The sequence below is a fragment of the Coregonus lavaretus genome (genome assembly GCF_964263955.1).
Source record: "Coregonus lavaretus genome assembly, chromosome: 39".
NCBI classification, from domain to species: domain Eukaryota; kingdom Metazoa; phylum Chordata; class Actinopteri; order Salmoniformes; family Salmonidae; genus Coregonus; species Coregonus lavaretus.
Window position 1 is genome coordinate 10,531,660 of NC_140026.1, and position 22,617 is coordinate 10,554,276.

The following is a 22,617-nucleotide window of genomic DNA, read 5'->3' on the forward strand; positions in this document are numbered from 1 at the left end:
ACGTAGGTCTCATAGTCCGCACACACACACACACACACACACACACACACACACACACGACCAAGGACCTACATGCCTCCGAGTCTACTCCCGTGAACGAACGTCTAGTCCAGAAACATGCCCTCACCCCGCTCCCTGTGTGTGTTCCCAGGCCCTCTCTGATGAGGCAGCTAAGGTGGTGTACCAGATGAAGAGGGCCAGCAGTGTGGACCAGAGCAGGAGGAAACAGACTCTGTGAGGAGCTGGACCTCAGCAGTCACAGTTGGCAGAATCGGCGGACATCTTGGATCCACAGGAGCCAGTTGCAGCATCAACAGTTGCCAAAACTGGCAGCCATGTTAGAGACTGTCCAAGACTGGACGCTCACTCAAATAACTCCTAATTTATTACCTAAATATTAAATAAAGACGTGTACATAAAATAATATTAAGATTAGGATGTTTTGATTTTGTTATAAGACCTATTGTAAAGTTTCCCAGGTGGCTTAAACCTGCAGGACAGGTCAGCCTATATTCTCTCTTTACTCAGACCCTCTCCGTCTAGGTGACTGGTAACAGGTCACCTCCATCCATTTCCCTCTGGGTGAATGAGAGAAACCTCTTAGTGGTGTGTCTCATCAATTCATGAGAAGTAGGACATGCAGTGAGGGAAAAAAAGTATTTGATCCCCTGCTGATTTTGTACGTTTGCCCACTGACAAAGAAATGATCCGTCTATAATTTTAATGGTAGGTTTATTTGAACAGTGAGAGACAGAATAACAACAATAAAATCCTGAAAAACGCATGTCAAAAATGTTATAAATTGATTTGCATTTTAATGAGGGAAATAAGTATTTGACCCCCTCTCAATCAGAAAGATTTCTGGCTCCCAGGTGTCTTTTATACAGGTAACGAGCTGAGATTAGGAGCACACTCTTAAAGGGAGTGCTCCTAATCTCAGTTTGTTACCTGTATAAAAGACACCTGTTCACAGAAGCAATCAATCAATCAGATTCCAAACTCTCCACCATGGCCAAGACCAAAGAGCTCTCCAAGGATGTCAGGGACAAGATTGTAGACCTACACAAGGCTGGAATGGGCTACAAGACCATCGCCAAGCAACTTGGTGAGAAGGTGACAACAGTTGGTGCGATTATTCGCAAATGGAAGAAACAAAAAAGAACTGTCAATCTCCCTCGGCCTGGGGCTCCATGCAAGATCTCACCTCATGGAGTTGCAATGATCATGAGAACGGTGAGGAATCAGCCCAGAACCACACGGGAGGATACTGTCAATGATCTCAAGGCAGCTGGGACCATTGTCACCAATAAAACAATTGGTAACACACTACGCCGTGAAGGACTGAAATCCTGCAGCGCCCGCAAGGTCCCCCTGCTCAAGAAAGCACATATACAGGGCCGTCTGAAATTTGCCAATGAACATCTGAATGATTCAGAGGAGAACTGGATGAAAGTGTTGTGGTCAGATGAGACCAAAATCGAGCTCTTTGGCATCAACTCAACTCGCCGTGTTTGGAGGAGGAATGCTGCCTATGACCCCAAGAACACCATCCCCACCGTCAAACATGGTGGTGGAAACATTATGCTTTGGGGGTGTTTTTCTGCTAAGAGGACAGACAGGACAACTTCAAAGGGACGATGGACGGGGCCATGTACCGTCAAATCTTGAGTGAGAACCTCCTTCCCTCAGCCAGGGCATTGAAAATGGGTCGTGGATGGGTATTCCAGCATGACAATGACAATTAAAATGCAAATCAATTTATAACATTTTTGACCTGCATTTTTCTGGATTGTTTTGTTGTTATTCTGTCTCTCACTGTTCAAATAAACCTACCATTAAAATTATAGACTGATCATGTCTTTGTCAGTGGGCAAACGTACAAAATCAGCAGGGGATCAAATACTTTTTTCCCTCACTGTAGGTCTCTCTCAACCGGGCTTGTCACGATCGTCTAAAGGAGTGGACCAATGCGCAGCGTGGAATGCGAACATACTTTATTAGATATTCACCACACGAACAAAAAACAACAAAACGATACGTGAAGTCCTTGGTAGCAAACACAAACCAACACGGAACAAGATCCCACGAATAACAAGTGAACACAAGGCTGCCTAAGTATGGTTCCCAATCAGAGACAACAAGCAACAGCTGATTCTCGTTGCCTCTGATTGAGAACCACCCCGGCCAACACAGAAACACATGAACTAGATACTGAAACAATCAACACAAAACATAGACTCTACACACCCTGGCTCAACATAAAAGAGTCCCTAGAGCCAGGGCGTGACAGTACCCCCCCCCCCCAAAGGCGCAGACTGCGACCGCGCCCACATAAACCGAACAGGGGAGGGTCGGGTGGGCATTCCTCCTCGGAGGCGGATCCGGCTCCGGGCGTGACCACCACCCTCTAATAACCCCCCCGTAGTGCCCCTGGTCTGGTCTGGCCCCGCTGGCTGGAGCTGGACTGGACATCGGTAGAGCGGATTGCTTAGGCTCCGGTGTGGAGCAGCTGACCGGTACCTGACCAGGCACCGGTGAAACGGGCACGGGCAGTGCCGGACTGACGACGCGCACCACAGGCTTGGTGCGGGGAGCAGGAATGGGCCGGACCGGGCTGACGACGCGCACCCCTGGCTTGGTGCGGGGAGCAGGAATGGACCGGGCTGACGACGCGCACCCCTGGCTTGGTGCGGGGAGCAGGAACGGGCCGGACCGGGCTGACGATGCGCACCACAGGCTTGGTGCGGGGAGCAGGAACGGGCCGGGCCGGGCTGACGACGCGCACCATAGGCTTGGTGCGGGGAGCAGGAACAGGCCGGACCGGGCTGGCGACGCGCACCATAGGCTTGGTGCGAGGGGCAGGAACAGGCCGGGCCGGGCTGTGGAGACGGACTGGAGGTCTGGAGCGAAGAGCTGACACAACCCGTCCTGGCTGAATGCCTATCTTAACACACTCTGTGTGAGGCATCAGCACAGGACGTACAGGGCTGTGTACATGTACTGGCACTACAGCACGTGACACTGGCGCAGGATATCCGGGACCGAGGAGGGGTACTGGAGGCCACGAGCGTTGAGCCGGCACACTCCGTCCTGGCTGCATGCCCACCTTAGCACGACACGTGCGTGGTGCTCGCACAGGACGTACCGGACTGTGCCGGACCACTCGCGGCACAGTACGCAGCTCCGCATATCTCGGAACCTGCCCAGTCTCATGCTGCCTAGCCTGAGTACGGGGAGTTGGCTCTGCTCTACCTCTAGGCTCCACCAACCTCCCTTCCGGCCCCCCAAACCCGGTGGCCTCCTCTCCTAATCCCCAAACTCGCCCTGTAGCTGCCTCCAGCAGCCCCGTCGTCCATGCCGTGTGCCCCCCCCTAAAAATGTATTGGGGTTGCCTCTTGCGTGTCCTACGTCGGCCCGGTTGGCGCCGCTGCTCCTCTCTACGGCGCGCCTCCACCGTCTCCTCCCACGGACGGCGATCCATCCCGGCCTGGATTTCCTCCCAAGTCCAGGACCCTTTCCCGTCCAATATCTCCTCCCAAGTCCAGGCTGTCTGCTCCTGGACACGCTGCTTGGTCCTGTTATGGTGGGATCTTCTGTCGCGATCGTCTAAAGGAGTGGACCAATGCGCAGCGTGGAATGCGAACATACTTTATTAGATATTCACCACACGAACAAAAAACAACAAAACGATACGTGAAGTCCTTGGTAGCAAACACAAACCAACACGGAACAAGATCCCACGAATAACAAGTGAACACAAGGCTGCCTAAGTATGGTTCCCAATCAGAGACAACAAGCAACAGCTGATTCTCGTTGCCTCTGATTGAGAACCACCCCGGCCAACACAGAAACACATGAACTAGATACTGAAACAATCAACACAAAACATAGACTCTACACACCCTGGCTCAACATAAAAGAGTCCCTAGAGCCAGGGCGTGACAGTACCCCCCCCCCCCCAAAGGCGCAGACTGCGACCGCGCCCACATAAACCGAACAGGGGAGGGTCGGGTGGGCATTCCTCCTCGGAGGCGGATCCGGCTCCGGGCGTGACCACCACCCTCTAATAACCCCCCCGTAGTGCCCCTGGTCTGGTCTGGCCCCGCTGGCTGGAGCTGGACTGGACATCGGTAGAGCGGATTGCTTAGGCTCCGGTGTGGAGCAGCTGACCGGTACCTGACCAGGCACCGGTGAAACGGGCACGGGCAGTGCCGGACTGACGACGCGCACCACAGGCTTGGTGCGGGGAGCAGGAATGGGCCGGACCGGGCTGACGACGCGCACCCCTGGCTTGGTGCGGGGAGCAGGAATGGACCGGGCTGACGACGCGCACCCCTGGCTTGGTGCGGGGAGCAGGAACGGGCCGGACCGGGCTGACGATGCGCACCACAGGCTTGGTGCGGGGAGCAGGAACGGGCCGGGCCGGGCTGACGACGCGCACCATAGGCTTGGTGCGGGGAGCAGGAACAGGCCGGACCGGGCTGGCGACGCGCACCATAGGCTTGGTGCGAGGGGCAGGAACAGGCCGGGCCGGGCTGTGGAGACGGACTGGAGGTCTGGAGCGAAGAGCTGACACAACCCGTCCTGGCTGAATGCCTATCTTAACACACTCTGTGTGAGGCATCAGCACAGGACGTACAGGGCTGTGTACATGTACTGGCACTACAGCACGTGACACTGGCGCAGGATATCCGGGACCGAGGAGGGGTACTGGAGGCCACGAGCGTTGAGCCGGCACACTCCGTCCTGGCTGCATGCCCACCTTAGCACGACACGTGCGTGGTGCTCGCACAGGACGTACCGGACTGTGCCGGACCACTCGCGGCACAGTACGCAGCTCCGCATATCTCGGAACCTGCCCAGTCTCATGCTGCCTAGCCTGAGTACGGGGAGTTGGCTCTGCTCTACCTCTAGGCTCCACCAACCTCCCTTCCGGCCCCCCAAACCCGGTGGCCTCCTCTCCTAATCCCCAAACTCGCCCTGTAGCTGCCTCCAGCAGCCCCGTCGTCCATGCCGTGTGCCCCCCCCTAAAAATGTATTGGGGTTGCCTCTTGCGTGTCCTACGTCGGCCCGGTTGGCGCCGCTGCTCCTCTCTACGGCGCGCCTCCACCGTCTCCTCCCACGGACGGCGATCCATCCCGGCCTGGATTTCCTCCCAAGTCCAGGACCCTTTCCCGTCCAATATCTCCTCCCAAGTCCAGGCTGTCTGCTCCTGGACACGCTGCTTGGTCCTGTTATGGTGGGATCTTCTGTCGCGATCGTCTAAAGGAGTGGACCAATGCGCAGCGTGGAATGCGAACATACTTTATTAGATATTCACCACACGAACAAAAAACAACAAAACGATACGTGAAGTCCTTGGTAGCAAACACAAACCAACACGGAACAAGATCCCACGAATAACAAGTGAACACAAGGCTGCCTAAGTATGGTTCCCAATCAGAGACAACAAGCAACAGCTGATTCTCGTTGCCTCTGATTGAGAACCACCCCGGCCAACACAGAAACACATGAACTAGATACTGAAACAATCAACACAAAGCATAGACTCTACACACCCTGGCTCAACATAAAAGAGTCCCTAGAGCCAGGGCGTGACAGGGCACCATTCCAATAAGGCTGTGCCCATATATGGAGTTCCAATATGGAAGACAATGCCCATATATGGAAGTTCCTGCTGTGGATTTTATGTGTCTCATGAATTCATGAGAAGTAGGACATAGGTCTCTCTCAACTGCCAACTTCTCAAGCCATCTATCTTGTGGCACAACATCATCATCTTATTTTTCTTCTTCAGAAACTGATTACACCTGAAGGTCGTTAACAAATCATGTACAAAATCTAGGGTTGGCCTGCTTTGGCAAATGTACGTGACAGAATGATGCACACACATTCTCTCTCTCTCTCTCTCTCCCTCGCTATCTCTCCCTCTCCCTCTTCCTCTCCCTCTCTCTCTTCTCCCCCTCTCTCTACCTCAATGTTAATTTCTGACATACTATACCTCACCACTAACGATCCAGGAGTTTCAGAGAGATACGTTTAACATCTGTGCATCATACAAAAATACAAATACTACAAAGATCCAGAGACAGACAAATGGAGAAGGAAAACCAAATAGCGTTACAAAACCATTAAAAGCAGTTTGATAGTGTAGTTGAAGTCGGAAGTTTACATACAACTTAGCCAAATACATTTAAACTCAGTTTTTCACAATTCCTGACATTTAATCCTAGTAAAAATTCCCTGTCTTAGGTCGGTTAGGATCACCACTTTATTTTAAGAATGTGAAATGTCAGAATAATAGTACAGAGAATTATTTATTTAAGCTTTTATTTCTTTCATCACATTCCCAGTGGGTCAGAAGTTTACATACACTCAATTAGTATTTGGTAGCATTGCCTTTAAATTGTTTACCTTGGGTCAAACGTTTCGGGTAGCTCATTCCTCCTGACAGAGCTGGTGTAACTGAGTCAGGTTTGTAGGCCTCCTTGCTCGCACACGCTTTTTCAGTTTTGCCCACAAATGTTCTATAGGATTGAGGTCAGGGCTTTGTGATGGCCACTCCAATACCTTGACTTTGTTGTCCTCAAGCCATTTTGCCACAACTTTGGAAGTATGCTTGGGGTCATTGTCCATTTGGAAGACCCATTTGCGACCAAGCTTTAACTTCCTGACTGATATCTTGAGATGTTGCTTCAATGTATCCACATAATTTTCCTTCCTCATGATGCCATCTATTTTGTGAAGTGCACCAGTCCCTCCTGCAGCAAAGCACCCCCACAGCATGATGCTGCCACCCCGTGCTTCACGGTTGGGATGGTGTTCTTCGGCTTGCAAGCGTAACCCTTTTTCCTCCAAACATAACGATGGTCATTATGGCCAAACAGTTCTATTTTTGTTTCATCAGACCAGAGGACATTTCTCCAAAAAGTAAGATCTTTGTCCCCATGTGCAGTTGCAAACCGTAGTCTGGCTTTTTTATGGCGGTTTTGGAGCAGTGGCTTCTTCCTTGCTGAGCGGCCTTTCAGGTTATGTCGATATAGGACTCGTTTGACTGTGGATATAGATACTTTTTTACCTGTTTCCTCCAGCATCTTCACAACGTCCTTTGCTGTTGTTCTGGGATTGATTTGCACCAAAGTACGTTCATCTCTAGGAGACAGAACGCGTCTCCTTCCTGAGCAGTATGACGCCTGCGTGGTCCCATGGTGTTTATACTTGCGTACTATTGTTTGTACAGATGAACGTGGTACCTTCAGGAGTTTGGAAATTGCTCCCAAGGACGAACCAGAGGTCTTGGCTGATTTCTTTTGATTTTCCCATGATGTTAAGCAAAGAGGCACTGAGTTTGAAGGTAGGCCTTGAAATACATCCACAGGTACACCTCCAATTGACTCAAATGATGTCAATTAGCCTATCAGAAGCTTCTAAAGCCATGACATCATTTTCTGGAATTTTCCAAGCTGTTTAAAGGCACAGTCAACTTAGTGTATGTAAACTTCTGACCCACTGGAATTGTGATACAGTGAATTATAAGTGAAATAATCTGTCTGTAAACAATTGTTGGAAAAATGACTTGCGTCATGCACAAAGTAGATGTCCTAACCGACTTGCCAAAACTATAGTTTGTTAACAAGACATTTGTGGAGTGGTTGAAAAATGAGTTTTAATGACTCCAACCTAAGTGTATGTAAACTTCCGACTTCAACTGTAGGTGTAATGTGGTCACATTTTCTAGTTCCTGTTAAGAGCCGAGCTGCAGCATTTTGAAATAACTGTATACAAAGAGTTAGAGTAATCTAGACGGGAGGAAATAAAAGCATGTCAAACTTTCTCCGGATCAGTGACTGAAACGAATGACTTTAGCAATATTTCTTAAATGATAAAAGCAGGACTGGACAGTGTAACTCGAAGGTTAAAGCTGAAGTTTTCTTTTTTTACAATAAAATCTCTATTTTTGATGTATGTGAAATGTTTTAGAAGGGTCCAGACACCCTTTTTTTTTTGTTATTTCACATGTTTTTGAGGAACTTACCCCAAACAGCAAATCACTTCCCTATCTTCGTTGTGTAGTATGGAATAGTACATGTAAATGTACAAAAACCTAACCTGACACATTCTATACGTACATCACATGAGATGGTGGTACATCTCAAGGTTTTTCTTATAATAATAATATGCCATTTAGCAGACGCTTTTATCCAAAGTGACTTACAGGCAGTGCAAATAGTCCAGGTAGCCATGATTAGCTGGTTATAAGGTTGCAGATAAAGTTCGGAATGACAACATCTAAAGACCTGCATCATCACGCTAAGACCTACTGTGAGCCGTTTTATAAAATCTATTTGGTTGTTTTTGGAGCATTTGTTCATGTTCTGTCAAAAAATACTACTTATCCTTTAAAGTCAAGGTCAAAGGTCAAACACCAAGGTTTCTGGCAAAGGTCAAACACCAAGGTTTCTGTCAAAGGTCAAACACCAAGGTTTCTGTCAAAGGTCAAACACCAAGGTTTCTGTCAAAGGTCAAACACCAAGGTTTCTGGCAAAGGTCAAACACCAAGGTTTCTGTCAAAGGTCAAACACCAAGGTTTCTGTCAAAGGTCAAACACCAAGGTTTCTGTCAAAGGTCAAACACCAAGGTTTCTGGCAAAGGTCAAACACCAAGGTTTCTGTAAAACAGGCTTTACATTGGTGGCCAAAGGACCAAGGCTATTTTCAATCTGGTTTCTAGGAAGGTGGGGACCAAATTAGTGGGAAACCTCTGATTTCTTATAATTGAGCTGGAGGAAGTTGTCAGACATCCAACGTTTGATGTCAGCGAGAAACTTGAGTAAGGTAGCTAAGCTAGCTTTTTTTTAGTAAATATTTTCTTAACTCTATTTCTTGAACTGCATTGTTGGTTAAGGGCTTGTAAGTACGAATTTCACGGTAAGGTCTACACCTGTTGTATTCAGCGCATGTGACAAATAAAATGTGATTTCATTTGATAAGCTAGCTTGATCACTGGGTCTGATTTGGTAAATAAAGCTGTGTGTCATCCGCACAGCAGTGAAACTGAACGTTGTGATCGCGGATGATGTCACCTAGGGGAAGCATGTACAGGGGGAAAAAAAGGATGGGGCCCAGAATTGACCCCTGAGGGACACCATAGTGAATAGGGATGATACTGAGCCACATAAACATGACCTGAACCAATCGAGGGCCAGAGATTCCCACCCACCTCTCCAGCCGGTCGATAAGAATGTTATGATATATAATATCCATAGAATACAAGGCCAAATCTACACTAGAGTTGCTTACTAGATTACATTGAATGTTCCTTAGTGGCCTCTAGTTAAAGTTTTGACTTAAATCTGCATGAAAATCTATGGCAAGACTTGAAAATGGCTGTATAGCAATAATCAACAACTAACTTGACAGAGCTTGAAGAATTAAAAAATAATAATACTGGGCAAATATTGTACAATCCAGGTTTGCAAAGCTCTTAGAGACTTACCCAAATGACTTTTATTTTCATTTGTTTTTAACAAATGTTCCACGTTCACATTACAGAGTACTTTGTGTAGATTGTTGACAAGAAATGACAATTAAATGCAATTTAACCCCACTCTGTAACACAACAAAATGTCAAATAAAGTCAAGGGGCGTGAAAACGTTATGAATAGCGCTGTCTCTACAGAAATAGCTCTGGGTTGAACTGCTTTGGCAACATTTCTAACTGAACGACGTGACAGATGGCCTAGGTTGTTCCGTTCTTTCTCTCTCATCATCTCTCCCTCTCTCACCCTCTCTCTCTCTCTTACCCTCTCTGACCCTCTTTCTCTCTCTCTCTATGTCTCTCTCTCTCTCCTCCCTTTATCACTCCATCTCCAGGTTGAGAGTCACACCCACTTCTCCTGCCGGTCGACAAGAATGTTATGATCGATAGCATCAAACGTGATTGAACTACTGTCACAACCTAGATATATAGCTCTGTCTCTACAGAAATAGCTCTGGGTTGAACTGCTTCGGCAACATTTCTAACTGAACGACCGTGACAGATGGCCTAAGTTGTTCCATTCTCTCTCTCTCTCTCTCTCTCTCTCTCTCTCTCTCTCTCTCTCTCTCTCTCTCTCTCTCTCTCTCTCTCTCTCTCTCTCATCATCATCTCTCTCCTCAGTGGTGTAGTGATGCCTGGAGAAGTGGATATACTCTAATTTTGCCAAACATCCAGCCTGCCAAAGGAAAGGCTCCCTGTGTGAAAGATTCTATGAGAAACAGACATACACTCTGACTGACCTAACATGATGAATCCCATATTGGTGTTTCACAGTCAGGCCAACCTAAGCTTTACTGTGTTGTAGGCTATTAGTAGATCTACTATTGAAACAGATAATAATAATAATATGCCATTTAGCAGACGCTTTTATCCAAAGCGACTTACAGTCATGTGTGCATAAATTTTTACGTATGGGTGGTCCCGGGGATCGAACCCACTACCCTGGCGTTACAAGCGCCATGCTCTACCAACTGAGCTACAGAGGACCATGAATGAGGCTGTCAACTGAGTCAGAAATTCACAGGTTTCAGATAGTTTTTTAAAAATGAGGTTTTCACTCTCGAAGTCACACTAAAAATAAATAAATAAAGATGTTATGCTATGTTCTAAGTCCATAACAATGCTTAAACCACATCAGGAGACAATTTTTCTGGGAAAAATCTAATAATTTGTTTTGTGTAGTTGCCCTTTAATTCAAGTGCACAGGCACCTAGCACCGTTGTTTGGTTAGCAGTGTTTCTGTAGTACATGAGATGGCGTTAGCAAAACAAATGGCCACTGGACTGATGCAAATAATCATATCACTCTGCCAGGTAGGCATAGGCTACTTTGTAGCTAGTTAACCTCTACGGGATCGGTGTCCTGTATACGGGACGGTTGAGCTAACGTGCGCTAATGGGATTAGCATGACTGTTGTAAGTAACAGCAAACTTTCCAGGACATAGACATGTCTTATATGGGCAGAAAGCTTACGTTCTTGTTAATCTAACTGCACTGTCCAATTTACAGTAGCTATTACAGTGAAAAAATACCATGCTATTGTTTGAGGAGAGTGCACAACAACAAAAAACTTATCACGGCAACTGGTTTGATACATTCACCTCTGAAGGTAAATAATGTACTTACATTCAGTAATCTTGCTCTGATTTGACATCCTAAGGGTCCCAGAGATAAAATGTAGCATAGTTTTGTTTGATAAAATCAATTTTTATATTCAAATGTAGGAACTGGGTTCTACAGTTTGAACCCCTGCTGTCTCTGGCTCCACACCCACCCCGCCCGGCCATCTAGATGTGTGAAAGTTAGTGTATAAGCTAATGATCCAACATGTAAGACATTCCTGGGAGTGTGTAAACTTACATTTCGTATTACCATATCATTTTTGTATGTTCTCTATGGTTATGTACTTGAAAATGTATCAATTGACCAATTCGGCACATTTGGGCAGACTTGATACAAAATAGTCCAGTATTGCAATGATTCACTGGATCAATCTGAAACTTTGCGCGCACACTGCTAGTGGCCAAGATCTAAATTGTGCCTAAACTGCAATATTATATTGTGGCCTTTCTCTTGCATTTCAAAGATGATAAAAATACTAATAAAATACAATTATGCATGTTTTTTTGTTTGTATTATCTTTTACCAGATCTAATGTGTTATATTCTCCTACATTAATTTCACATTTCCACAAACTTCAAAGTGTTTCCTTTCAAATGGTATCAAGAATATGCATATCTTTGCTTCAGGTCCTGAGCTACAGGCAGTTACAGTTGAGTATATCATTTTAGGCGAAAATTGAAAAAAAAGGGTCAGATCCTTAAGATTTAATTGAGAAGGTTTTTTGAGAGCCAACCAGCTACCAGAAGATGATAATGCCAATCATTAGCGTCGCTATATTTTTCCTGTTCCTTAATTGTTTGAAACCTGGACGTTTTACTTCATATAATGAGGCATGTCTTACCTTGCTTCAAAGTAGCCTATAGCCAAAATCCCACCATAGAAACGTGGAGGCAATTATTTTTATAAAGACTTCCTCATTGTGCGTTCTCCTGTTCTATTGGTTTTCTTTCAACTTTTCTTTCATTGTCTAGCAGCCAAAGGCATTATCCTAGTCATATTAGCAACCCATCTTTAAATCCCCCCTCTTCCACATTTCTAATGGATATTTTCCATCTTTGTCCATGAAACCACTCGCATGAGCGGTGCGCATTTTAGAACAATGTTTTCCCGCAAATTGCATTTTAGAACCTTCAAGAAATAATAGTTAATCAACATTTTAAGCTAAACGTTCTGATCTGTTCCATCAGCCTTATTTAGTGCAGTGGAATCTCCTCAGAGGAGGAAGGGGAGGACCATCCTCCTCAATGAATTTCATACGAATTTAAATAGTGAAACATTTAAAATGTTATCCTTTTTATATAAAGCTATACAAAATGTATTCACGTCACCAAATAATTGATTAAAACACACAGTAGCCTCAGCAGCACTGTGTAGGGTAGCACCATGGTGTAGCCGGAGGACAGCTAGTTCCCGTCCTCCTCTGGGTACATTGACTTCAATACAAAACCTAGGAGGCTCATGGCACCGCAGTGCATAAAATGTGGTGAGTAGTGCTACGTATGATGTGACGTGCTGTACGTAGTTATGGTTTACGACAGTGTGCTGCTTTACTTATGAATGGGTTGTCAGAATGAGTGGCACATGTCATAAAAATGCCAGAGTGGTGTACAATGTGAAACCGTGCAGATGTAGCTCATTGGTAGTGTTCTTCTACAGCTAGATTTAACAAGTAGTTGACTCAAAGAGAGAGAAAGACAATAGTTGAACAGTTTTAAACAAATTACTTTCTTCAAAAATGAAGGAGGAGCAAGAGAGAGAGAGAGAGTGTGTGTGTGAATGTTTTTTCGCATGATCACAGACAGCTGATGTGTTGTGCACTGAAGTCCACAAGCGAAGGGAAAAAGGTGAGCGGAGGAGAGAGGAGGAGAGCTCGTAGACGCGAGAAGGAATACAATGAGCTGTTTATATGTGGCTGCTATGAAAGTGAATTGTGTTTGCATGTGATCAGGGGTGTATTCGTTCCGCCGATTCTGTTGGAAAATGTTTCTTAAACGGAAGCAAACGGAACGAAACGGGGATAAAACATACCTGAATTTACCCAATAGAAACTCTTGTTTGTAACTGTTGGACTAATGATTACACCCTAGATCCGCTAGATGCAGGCAAGAGTGTGCAAGGCGGTATTGAATGTGTCACTGTCTGTTCTCTCGACCTGTGCACCTACGTTGTAAACTTACATTCCTAGGCTAGGTTGTAGCAACCTCATGATGGGTATAGGGAAAATTCTAGTATCATGTAGTAGCCTAAACCTATCCATGTTACATTGAACTGGGTGAATGGAATATGAATGACAGTCATCCAAGACGCTGTAATAGAAATAAGGCCATGCTCATTAAAAAAATGATTGTCCCTCCCTCATCTTAAACGGCACCAACCGCCACTGATTAAGTGATACAGCATATACCTCTACTTCACTACTTTCGTGCATATCAGTGGGTATACGTGTAGCTCAGTTGGTAGAGCATGGCGCTTGCAACGCCAGGGTTGTTGGTTTGTTTCCCACGGGGGGCCAGTATGAAAATGTGTGCACTCACTAACTGTAAGTCACTCTGGATAAGAGCGTCTGCTAAATGACTAAAATGTAAAATGTATACACAATGCTGACTGAAAAATAAGTGGGTATACCCTCCACTACACCACTGTCTCTCACTCTCTCTCTCTATTGTTCTCCCTCTCTCTCTCACTCTCTCTCTCTCTCTCTTACTATCGCTCTCCCCCTCTCTCTCTCTCTCTCTCTCTCTCTATTGTTCTCTCTCTCTCTCTCTCTCTCCCTCTCTCTCTATTGTTCTCTCTCTCTCTCTCTCTCTCTATTGTTCTCTCTCTCTCTCTCTCTCTCCCTCTCTCTCTATTGTTCTCTCTCTCTCTCTCTCTCTCTATTGTTCTCTCTCTCTCTCTCTCTCTCTCTCTCTCTCTCTCTCTCTCTCTCTCTCTCTCTCTCTCTCTCTCTCTCTCTCTCTATTGTTCTCTCTCTCTTTCTCCCTCTCTCTCTCTCTCGCTCTCTCTCTCTCACTCTCTCTCTCTCTCTCTCTCTCTCTCTCTATTGTTCTCTCTCTCTCTCTCTCTCTCTCTCTCTATTGTTCTCTCCCTCTCTCTCTCTCTCTCTCTCCCTCCCTTTCTCTCTCCCTCTCTCTCTCTCTCTCTCTCTCTCTCTCTCTCTCGCTCTCTCTCTCTCTTTCTCCCTCTCTCTCGCTCTCTCTCTCTCTCTCGCTCTCTCTCTCTCTCACTCTCTCTATTGTTCTCTCTCTCTCTCTCTTTCTCTCTCTCTATTGTTCTCTCTCTCTCCCTCCCTTTCTCTCTCTCTCTCTCCCTCTCTCTCTCTCTCTCTCTCTCTCGCTCTCTCTCTCTCTCTCTCTCTTTCTCCCTCTCTCTCGCTCTCTCTCTCTCTCTTTCTCTCTCCTTCTCGCTCTTAGGCCCTGATATGACTGTCATATGGCTGTGGGCTACACTAGTTCATTTAGCAGACAAGATGTGCTTAGAGTTCCGTGGCATTATTCTATATTATTATATAGAATGAAGAAAACAATTGAACAAAGCTGAATAAAATAGAAATTATATTTTCTGATGGAGTGCACAGATGCGGCTATTCTGTGTTGTGCGGTTAACAAAGAAACAGGTCCTCCTATATGATTAATTTAGAGTTATTTATGTAACTTTAGTTATCATACAAACATTGGGCTATATGTTTTGATTTTTAATATATTGTAAGGCTGCATGATGCGACTCTAATTATGACTTTGTATGAAGTTGTATGAAAGGCATGAGCTCTGATTTGTTTCATGCGCAGGCTGTACACACTTCATCAGTCTCTCATTCACAATTTGACAACCACTTGATAATGCCTCGAATTTCCCCGGCGGCATCCCCCTTGTGTGGCCGTAATGCCCCCTAAAAATATCCATGCCTTTTGCGGCCAGTGGCCATTGTGCCCTTGGGCTGAAAATAATAATAATAATTCCCTTCTCCCGGCTGCGTGCTCCAAAACATCTCTCACTCACATGGCTCTTTCAGATATCTTAATTCTTATTATCCAGTGCCCCAGACACATTGGGGAAGCAACTGCGCGCGTCCATCTTATCGAATTCCGAGGCGCATATTGAAGATTTTAGAAGAACTGTCCCAATTTACTTTCCGTCAGCCAACAAGATGAGTAACGAACAGCAAAAGCACTAGCCTACAGTGCATTCGGAAAGTATTCAGACCCCTTGACTTTTTCCACATTGTTTTTACGTTACAGCCTTATTCTAAAATGTATTAAATAAAAAATGTTCCTCATCAATCTACACACAATACCCCATAATGACGAAGCAAAAACAGGTTTTTAGTATTCAGACCCATTTACATTTACATCATTTAGCAGACGCTCTTATCCAGAGCGACTTACAAATTGGTGCATTCACCTTATGATAGCCAGTGGGACAACCACTTTTCTTTTCTTTTTTTATGGGGGGATGGGGGAGGGTAGAATGATTACTTTTATACTATTCCAGGTATTCCTTAAAGAGGTATGGTTTCAAGTGTCTCCGGAAGGTGGTGAGTGACTCCCCTGTCCTGGCGTCGTGGGGGAGCTTGTTCCACCATTGGGGTGCCAGAGCAGCAAATAGCTTTGACTGGGCTGAGCGGGAACTGTGCTTCCGTAGAGGTAGGGGAGCTAGCAGGCCAGAGGTGGATGAACGTAGTGCCCTCGTTTGGGTGTAGGGTCTGATCAGAGCCTGAAGGTAAGGAGGTGCCGTTCCCCTCACAGCTCCGTAGGCAAGCACCATGGTCTTGTAGTAGATGCGAGCCTCAACTGGAAGCCAGTGGAGTGTGCGGAGGAGCGGGGTGACATGAGAGAACTTGGGAAAGTTGAACACCAGACGGGCTGCAGCGTTCTGGATCAGTTGTAGGGGTTTAATGGCACATGCAGGGAGCCCAGCCAATAGCGAGTTGCAGTAATCCAGACGGGAGATGACAAGTGTCTGGATTAGGACCTGTGCCGCTTTCTGTGTAAGGTACGGTCGTACTCTGCGAATGTTGTAGAGCATGAACCTGCAGGATCGGGTCACCGCTTTGATGTTAGCGGAGAACGACAGGGTGTTGTCCAGGGTCACGCCAAGGTTCTTTGCACTCTGGGAGGAGGACACAATGGAGTTGTCAACCGTGATGGCGAGATCATGGAGAGGGCAGTCCTTCCCCGGGAGGAAGAGCAGCTCCGTCTTGCCGAGGTTCAGCTTGAGGTGGTGATCCGACATCCACACTGATGTGTCTGCCAGACATGCAGAGATGCGATTCGCCACCTGGTTATCAGAAGGGGGAAAGGAGAAAATTAATTGTGTGTCGTCTGCGTAGCAATGATAGGAGAGACCATGTGAGGATATGACAGAGCCAAGTGACTTGGTGTATAGAGAGAATAGGAGAGGGCCTAGAACTGAGCCCTGGGGGACACCAGTGGTGAGAGCACGTGGTGCGGAGACAGATTCTCGCCACGCCACCTGGTAGGAGCGACTTGTCAGGTAGGACGCAATCCAAGAGTGAGCAGCGCCGGAGATGCCCAACTCGGAGAGGGTGGAGAGGAGGATCTGATGGTTCACAGTATCAAAGGCAACGGATAGGTCTAGAAGGATAAGAGCAGAGGAGAGAGAGTTACCTTTAGCAGTGTGGAGAGCCTCCGTGACACAGAGAAGAGCAGTCTCAGTTGAATGATCAGTCTTGAAACCCTTTGCTATGAGACTTGAAATTGAGCTCAGGTGCATCCTGTTTCCATAAATCATCTTTGAGATGTTTCTACAACTTGATTGGAGTCCACCTGTGGTAAATTCAATTGATTGGACATGATTTGGAAAGGCACACACCTGTCTACATAAGGTCCCACAGTGGACAGTGCACGTAGAGCTCTGAGACAGGATTGTGTCGAGGCACAGATCTGGGGAAGGGTTCCAAAAATATTCTGCAGCATTGAACGTCCCCAAGAACCCAGTGGCCTCCATCATTCTTAAATGGAATAAGTTTGGAACCACCAAGACTCTTCCTTCACGTCTGGAGGAAACCTAGCACCATCCCTATGGTGAAGCATGGTGGTGGCAGCATCATGCTCTGGGGATGTTTTTCAGCAGCAGGGACCGGGAGACCCATGGGGCGGCGCACAATTGGCCCAGCGTCGTCCAGGGTAGGGGAGGGAATGGCCGGCAGGGATGTAGCTCAGTTGGTAGAGCATGGCGTTTGCAACGCCAGGGTTGTGGGTTCGATTCCCACGGGGGGCTAGTATGAAAAAATTACAAATAAAAATAATGTATGCACTCACTAACTGTAAGTCGCTCTGGATAAGAGCGTCTGCTAAAATGACGTAAATGTAAATGTAAATGAGAACGGAGCAAAGTACAGAGAAATCGCTGATGAAAACCTGCTCCAGAGCACTCAGGACCTCAGACTGGGGCAAAGGTTCACCTTCCAACAGGACAACAAACCTAAGCACACAGCAAAGAAAACGCAGGAGTGGCTTCGGGACAAGTCTCTGAATGTCCTTGATTGGCCCAGCCAGAGCCCGGACTTGAACCCGATCTAACATCTCTGGAGAGACCTGAAAATAGCTGTGCAGCGAAGCTCCCCATCCAACCTGACAGAGCTTGAGAGGATCTGCAGAGAAGTATGGGAGAAACTCCCCAAATACAGGTGTGCCAAGCTTGTAGTGTCACACACAAGAAGACTCTAGGCTGTAATTGCTGCCAAAGGTGCTTCAACAAAGTACTGAGTAAAGGGTCTGAATACTTATGTAAATGTGATATTTGCGTTTTTAATTTTGAAAAATCAGTTTTTGCTTTGTCATTATGGGGTATTGTGTGTAGATTGATGAGGGGGGGGAAACTATTTAATCAATTTTAGAATAAGGCTGTAACGTAACAAAATGTGGAAAAAGTGAAGGGGTCTGAATACTTTCTGAATGCACTTATGTCAATCTACTATCCCCCATAGTACAAAAGTTGACCTATTGTACTGGTCAACTTGTCCCATTGTGCGAGAAATAAACATACCAAACAGAGTCTGGGGAAGTTGTGAGATGCGATAGATCCGAAATGAATGCAACCACTCGCATCAAAAAAACTTTTAAAAGCAACGAGGCTGACTCAACAGATCAGAACGTTTAGCTTAAAATGTTGATAAACTATTAGGCTATTTCTTCACATTATAAATAAGCGCGAATGTTCCAAACTGCAATCAATTAGCGGGAGAACACCATTTTCAAAAGTGACCGCAAATGCAATTATGCATGTAATACTTTACATTGGTGCATTTTTATGGTGAAAATTATCTTCCTCAAACATAATAATAATATGCCATTGAGCAGACGCTTTTATCCAAAGCGACTTACAGTCATGCGTGCATACATTTTTTTTGTGTATGGGTGGTCCCGGGGTTCGAACCCACTACCTTGGCGTTACAAGCGCCTTGCTCTACCAGCTGAGCTACAGAGGACCACATGAAACATGAAACTCACATGTCCCCTATGTATACCAGGTAGGCTCTACACCGGTTGTAAAGCAGATCGATGTGCTTAATTTTAAGACGTTATTTGGCCACTTTAGTTGGGATACAAATCTTATCAAAACGTATAGGCCTATAGGCTAGGCTACATGAGGTTATATTATATAGGCTACATGAGGTTATATTATATAGGCTACATGAGGTTATATTATATAGGCTACATGAGGTTATATTATATAGGCTACATGAGGTTATATTATATAGGCTACATGAGGTTATATTATATAGGCTACATGAGGTTATATTATATAGGCTACATGAGGTTATATTATATAGGCTACATGAGGTTATATTATATAGGCCTATAGGCTAGGCTAGGCTACATGAGGTGTGAGACTGAAAAAATCTGTTTCTTCCCTAACTGCACACAAGCTGGGAATCATTCACAAGTGATAATATATAATTCACAGGTGACAGGCTAATATTGTAACCCATCAGGCTATTCTTGATTTAATCTTGTCTTTACATATAGTGAATACTATATGTGGTGAAATTAGTTTTGATTTAGAATGGACCATTATCGTGCACCTGTCTCGGAACACGGGGCATCTATCACTTAAATAGCGAATGGAGGACGTTTTTTCCCGTGGTTCATTTTCATGCCTGTAGAAAACTGATGGGATCCACCTCTTTTTAATAGAGGCCGTCAAAACTCTGTTTTCTCACGCAATTTCATGGCCTATAGAAATGTTGCGCAACATGAGCTCATGGGCTCTCATGAAGAGTTTGATTAGATTTTCGATTACGTTTTGCATTGATGTCAGAGTGATTTAGAGGGACAATAGAGTGCTGAGTACCAGGCAGTTAGCAAGTTAGGTAGGCTACTAATGACCATCAGCAGCATCAGAGCTTGGAGAAGCCTAGTTACTGTGACTAAGGGGTGTGGCATAACAGCCATAGTCTATACGAACCCGCTGGTAGATGAAGCCCTACAAACTACAAGTTTCGGGCCCCGTGTAGCTCAGTTGGTAGAGCATGGCGCTTGCAACGCCAGGGTTGTGGGTTCGTTTCCCACGGGGGGGCCAGTATGAAAATGCATGCACTCACTAACTTTAAGTCGCTCTGGATAAGAGCGTCTGCTAAATGACTAAAAAAAGATAAAACACCTGATGTGCTACACGCCATTCACCTGTAGGAACGTGGCCATTTCTTGGGACACTAGCTGTTGTCGCTAATGAGTTGATCCGAACCGACTAAACACTTCTCCAAGCTTCTCGATGGTCTTCTAAGCACTCGTAAATGGCAACCTCTGATGACCACAAGAAACATTCTGTCTTCGAATGGAACAGCCAAGTCGATGTGAATGCGTTGCCACACCTCCTCAGGCCAATCCCACAAATGAAGAGGAGTGCTTTCCATCCAATCCAGGCTACCAGAAGTAGCTTCCTTCATGCGAATCCACAATGACATTTACATTTTTAGTCATTTAGCAGACGCTCTTATCCAGAGCGACTTACAGGAGCAATTAGGGTTAAGTGCCTTGCTCAAGGGCACATCGACAGATTTTTCACCTAGTCAGCTCGGGGATTAGAACCAGCGACCTTTCGGTCACTGGCACAACGCTCTTAACCACTAAGCTACCTGCCGCCCGAATGACCTTGAGTGTAGCTGCTGCAACACTGGTTTCCTCAGTGAAGGTGGACCGATAACTCTCCTCCCTCGCAGCAGGCAGCCGGACCGACAGCTCAGTTTCGGGTTTCAGTTCCGGAGCGCCGCCTGCGGCTTTACCTTTGATGATGATGATGTCCATCACTTCAGATAAAGGGTCTGAATACTTATGTAAATGTGATATTTCCGGGTTTTTTTTAATACTTTGAATACATTTGCAAACATTTCTAAAAACCTGTTTTTGCTTTGTCATTATGGGGTATTGTGTGTAGATTGATTAAGTTTATAAGAAGGTTGTAATGTAACAAAATGTGGAAAACGTGAAGGGGTCTGAATACTTTCCGAATGCACTGTATGTCAATCTACTATCCCCCATAGTACAAAAGTTGACCTATTATATTTCCGAATGCAAAGTCTTCAGACCCTGCAGAAAGTCTTCAGACCCCTTGACTTTTTCCACAGTTTGTTTTGTTAAAGACACAATACTCCATAATGTCAAAGTGGAATTTTTACAAATTAATAAAAAATTAAAAGCTGAAATGTCTTGAGTCGGTAAGTATTTAAACCCCTTTGTTACGGCAAGCCTATATAAGTTCAGGAGTAAAAGTGTGCTTAACAAATAAAATAAAATACAATCAAATTGTATTTGCCACATGCGCCGAATACAACTGGTGTAGACGTCACAGTGAAATGCTTACTTACAAGCCCTTAACCAACAATGCAGTTTTTAAGAAAAGAAAAAAAAAGTGTTAAGTAAAAACGAGATAAGTAAAAAATAAAAAATTGCTAACAATTAAAGAGCAGCAGTCAAATAAAATAACAGTAGGGAGGCTATATACAGGGAGTACCGGTACAGAGTCAATGTGCGGGGGCACCGGTTAGTCGAGGTAGTTGAGGTAATATGTACATGTGGGTAGAGTTAAGGTGACTCACACTGTGTGCAATAATAGTAATAAACATGATTTGTTAAGGACTACCTCATCACTGTACCCCACACATACAATTATCTGTAAGGTCCCTCAGTCGAGCAGTGAATTTCACGCACAGATTCAACCACAAAGACCAGGGTGGTTTGAACTAGAAAAACCTGCTTCAGTCTGCTTTCCAACAGACACTGGGAGACAAATTCACCTTTCAGCAGGACAATAACCTAAAACACAAGGCCAAATATACACTGGATTTGCTTACTAAGACGACATTGAATATTCCTAAATTGCCTAGTTTCAGTTTTTACTTAAATAGGCTTAGAAATCTATGGCAAGACTTGAAAATGGTTGTCTAGCAATGATCAACAACCAATTTGACAGAGCTCGAAGAATTTTAAAAAGAATAATGTGCAAATATTGTACAATCCAGGTGTGCAAAGCTCGTAGAGACTTACCCAGAAAGACTCACAGCTGTAATCGCTGCCAAAGGTGATTCTAACATGTATTGACTCAGGGGTGTGAATCCTCATGTAAATGAGATATTTCATTTTCAATATATATTTGGAAACATTTCTAAAAACATGTTTTCACTTTGTCATTATGCCGTATAGTGTGTAGATGGGTGACATTTATTTATTTATTTAATCCATTTTAAATTCAGGCTGTAACACAACACAATGTGGAATAAGTCAAGGGGTATGAATACTTTCTGAAAGTACTGTACTATTTTGCAACAACACACAAACAAAACAAAAAAAGTGTCTCATGAATTTATGAGAAGTAGGACGTAGGTCACTCTCAACTGGCAACTTCAGAAGCCATCAATCCTGTGGCACAATGACTTTAGTCTAGGGTTTAATTCAGGGTTGACCTGCTTTGGCATCTTTACTATGTACTGTACGTGACAGAAGAGCCCTGATGCACACACATAAACTCTCTCTCTACTCTCTCTCTCTCTCTCTCTCTCTCTCTCTCTCTCTCCTCTCTCTCTCTCTCTCTCTCTCTCTCTCTCTCTCCTCTCTCTCTCTCTCTCCTCTCTCTCTCCACTGGGTCTGATTGGTAAATAAAGCTGTGTCATCCACATAGCAGAGAAACTGAATGTTTTGATTGCGGATGATGTCACCTAGGGGAAGCATGTACAGAGAAAAAAAGGATGGGGCCCAGAATTGACCCCTGAGGGACACCATAGTGAATAGGGATGATACTGAACTGCTTTGGCAACATTTCTAACTGAACTACATGATAGATGAGCCCTGATGTTGATCCTTTCTTTCTCTCTCTCTCTCTCTCTCTCTCTCTCTCTCTCTCTCTCCTCTCTCTCTCTCTCTCTCTCTCTCTCTCTCTTTCCCCCTCTCTCCCACTCTCTCTCTGTCTCTCTCTCTCTCTACGTCTCTCTCTCTCTCTCTAC

The 22,617-nt window shown here is 45.3% G+C and overlaps 1 protein-coding gene and 1 pseudogene across 2 annotated transcripts in view; both read left to right on the plus strand.

The window, feature by feature from the left end:
- LOC311113036 (circularly permutated Ras protein 1-like) overlaps positions 1-273 on the plus strand; it is a 36,624-nt pseudogene extending 36,351 nt beyond the window's left edge. The window contains exons 19-20 of the transcript XR_014615932.1: positions 1-2; positions 152-273. The exon at positions 1-2 is cut by the window's left edge and continues 49 nt beyond it. The product of XR_014615932.1 is annotated as a circularly permutated Ras protein 1-like (transcript). The remainder of the gene's footprint in view (positions 3-151) is intronic.
- Positions 274-8,279: 8,006 nt separating this feature from the next.
- Positions 8,280-22,617, plus strand: part of LOC311112703 (E3 ubiquitin-protein ligase TRIM68-like) — a gene marked incomplete at both ends in the record, with an annotated part of 21,811 nt that continues 7,473 nt past the window's right edge. The window contains one exon of the mRNA XM_084155834.1: positions 8,280-8,322. Within this exon, the coding sequence (XP_084011960.1) occupies positions 8,280-8,322 (43 nt within the window). The remainder of the gene's footprint in view (positions 8,323-22,617) is intronic.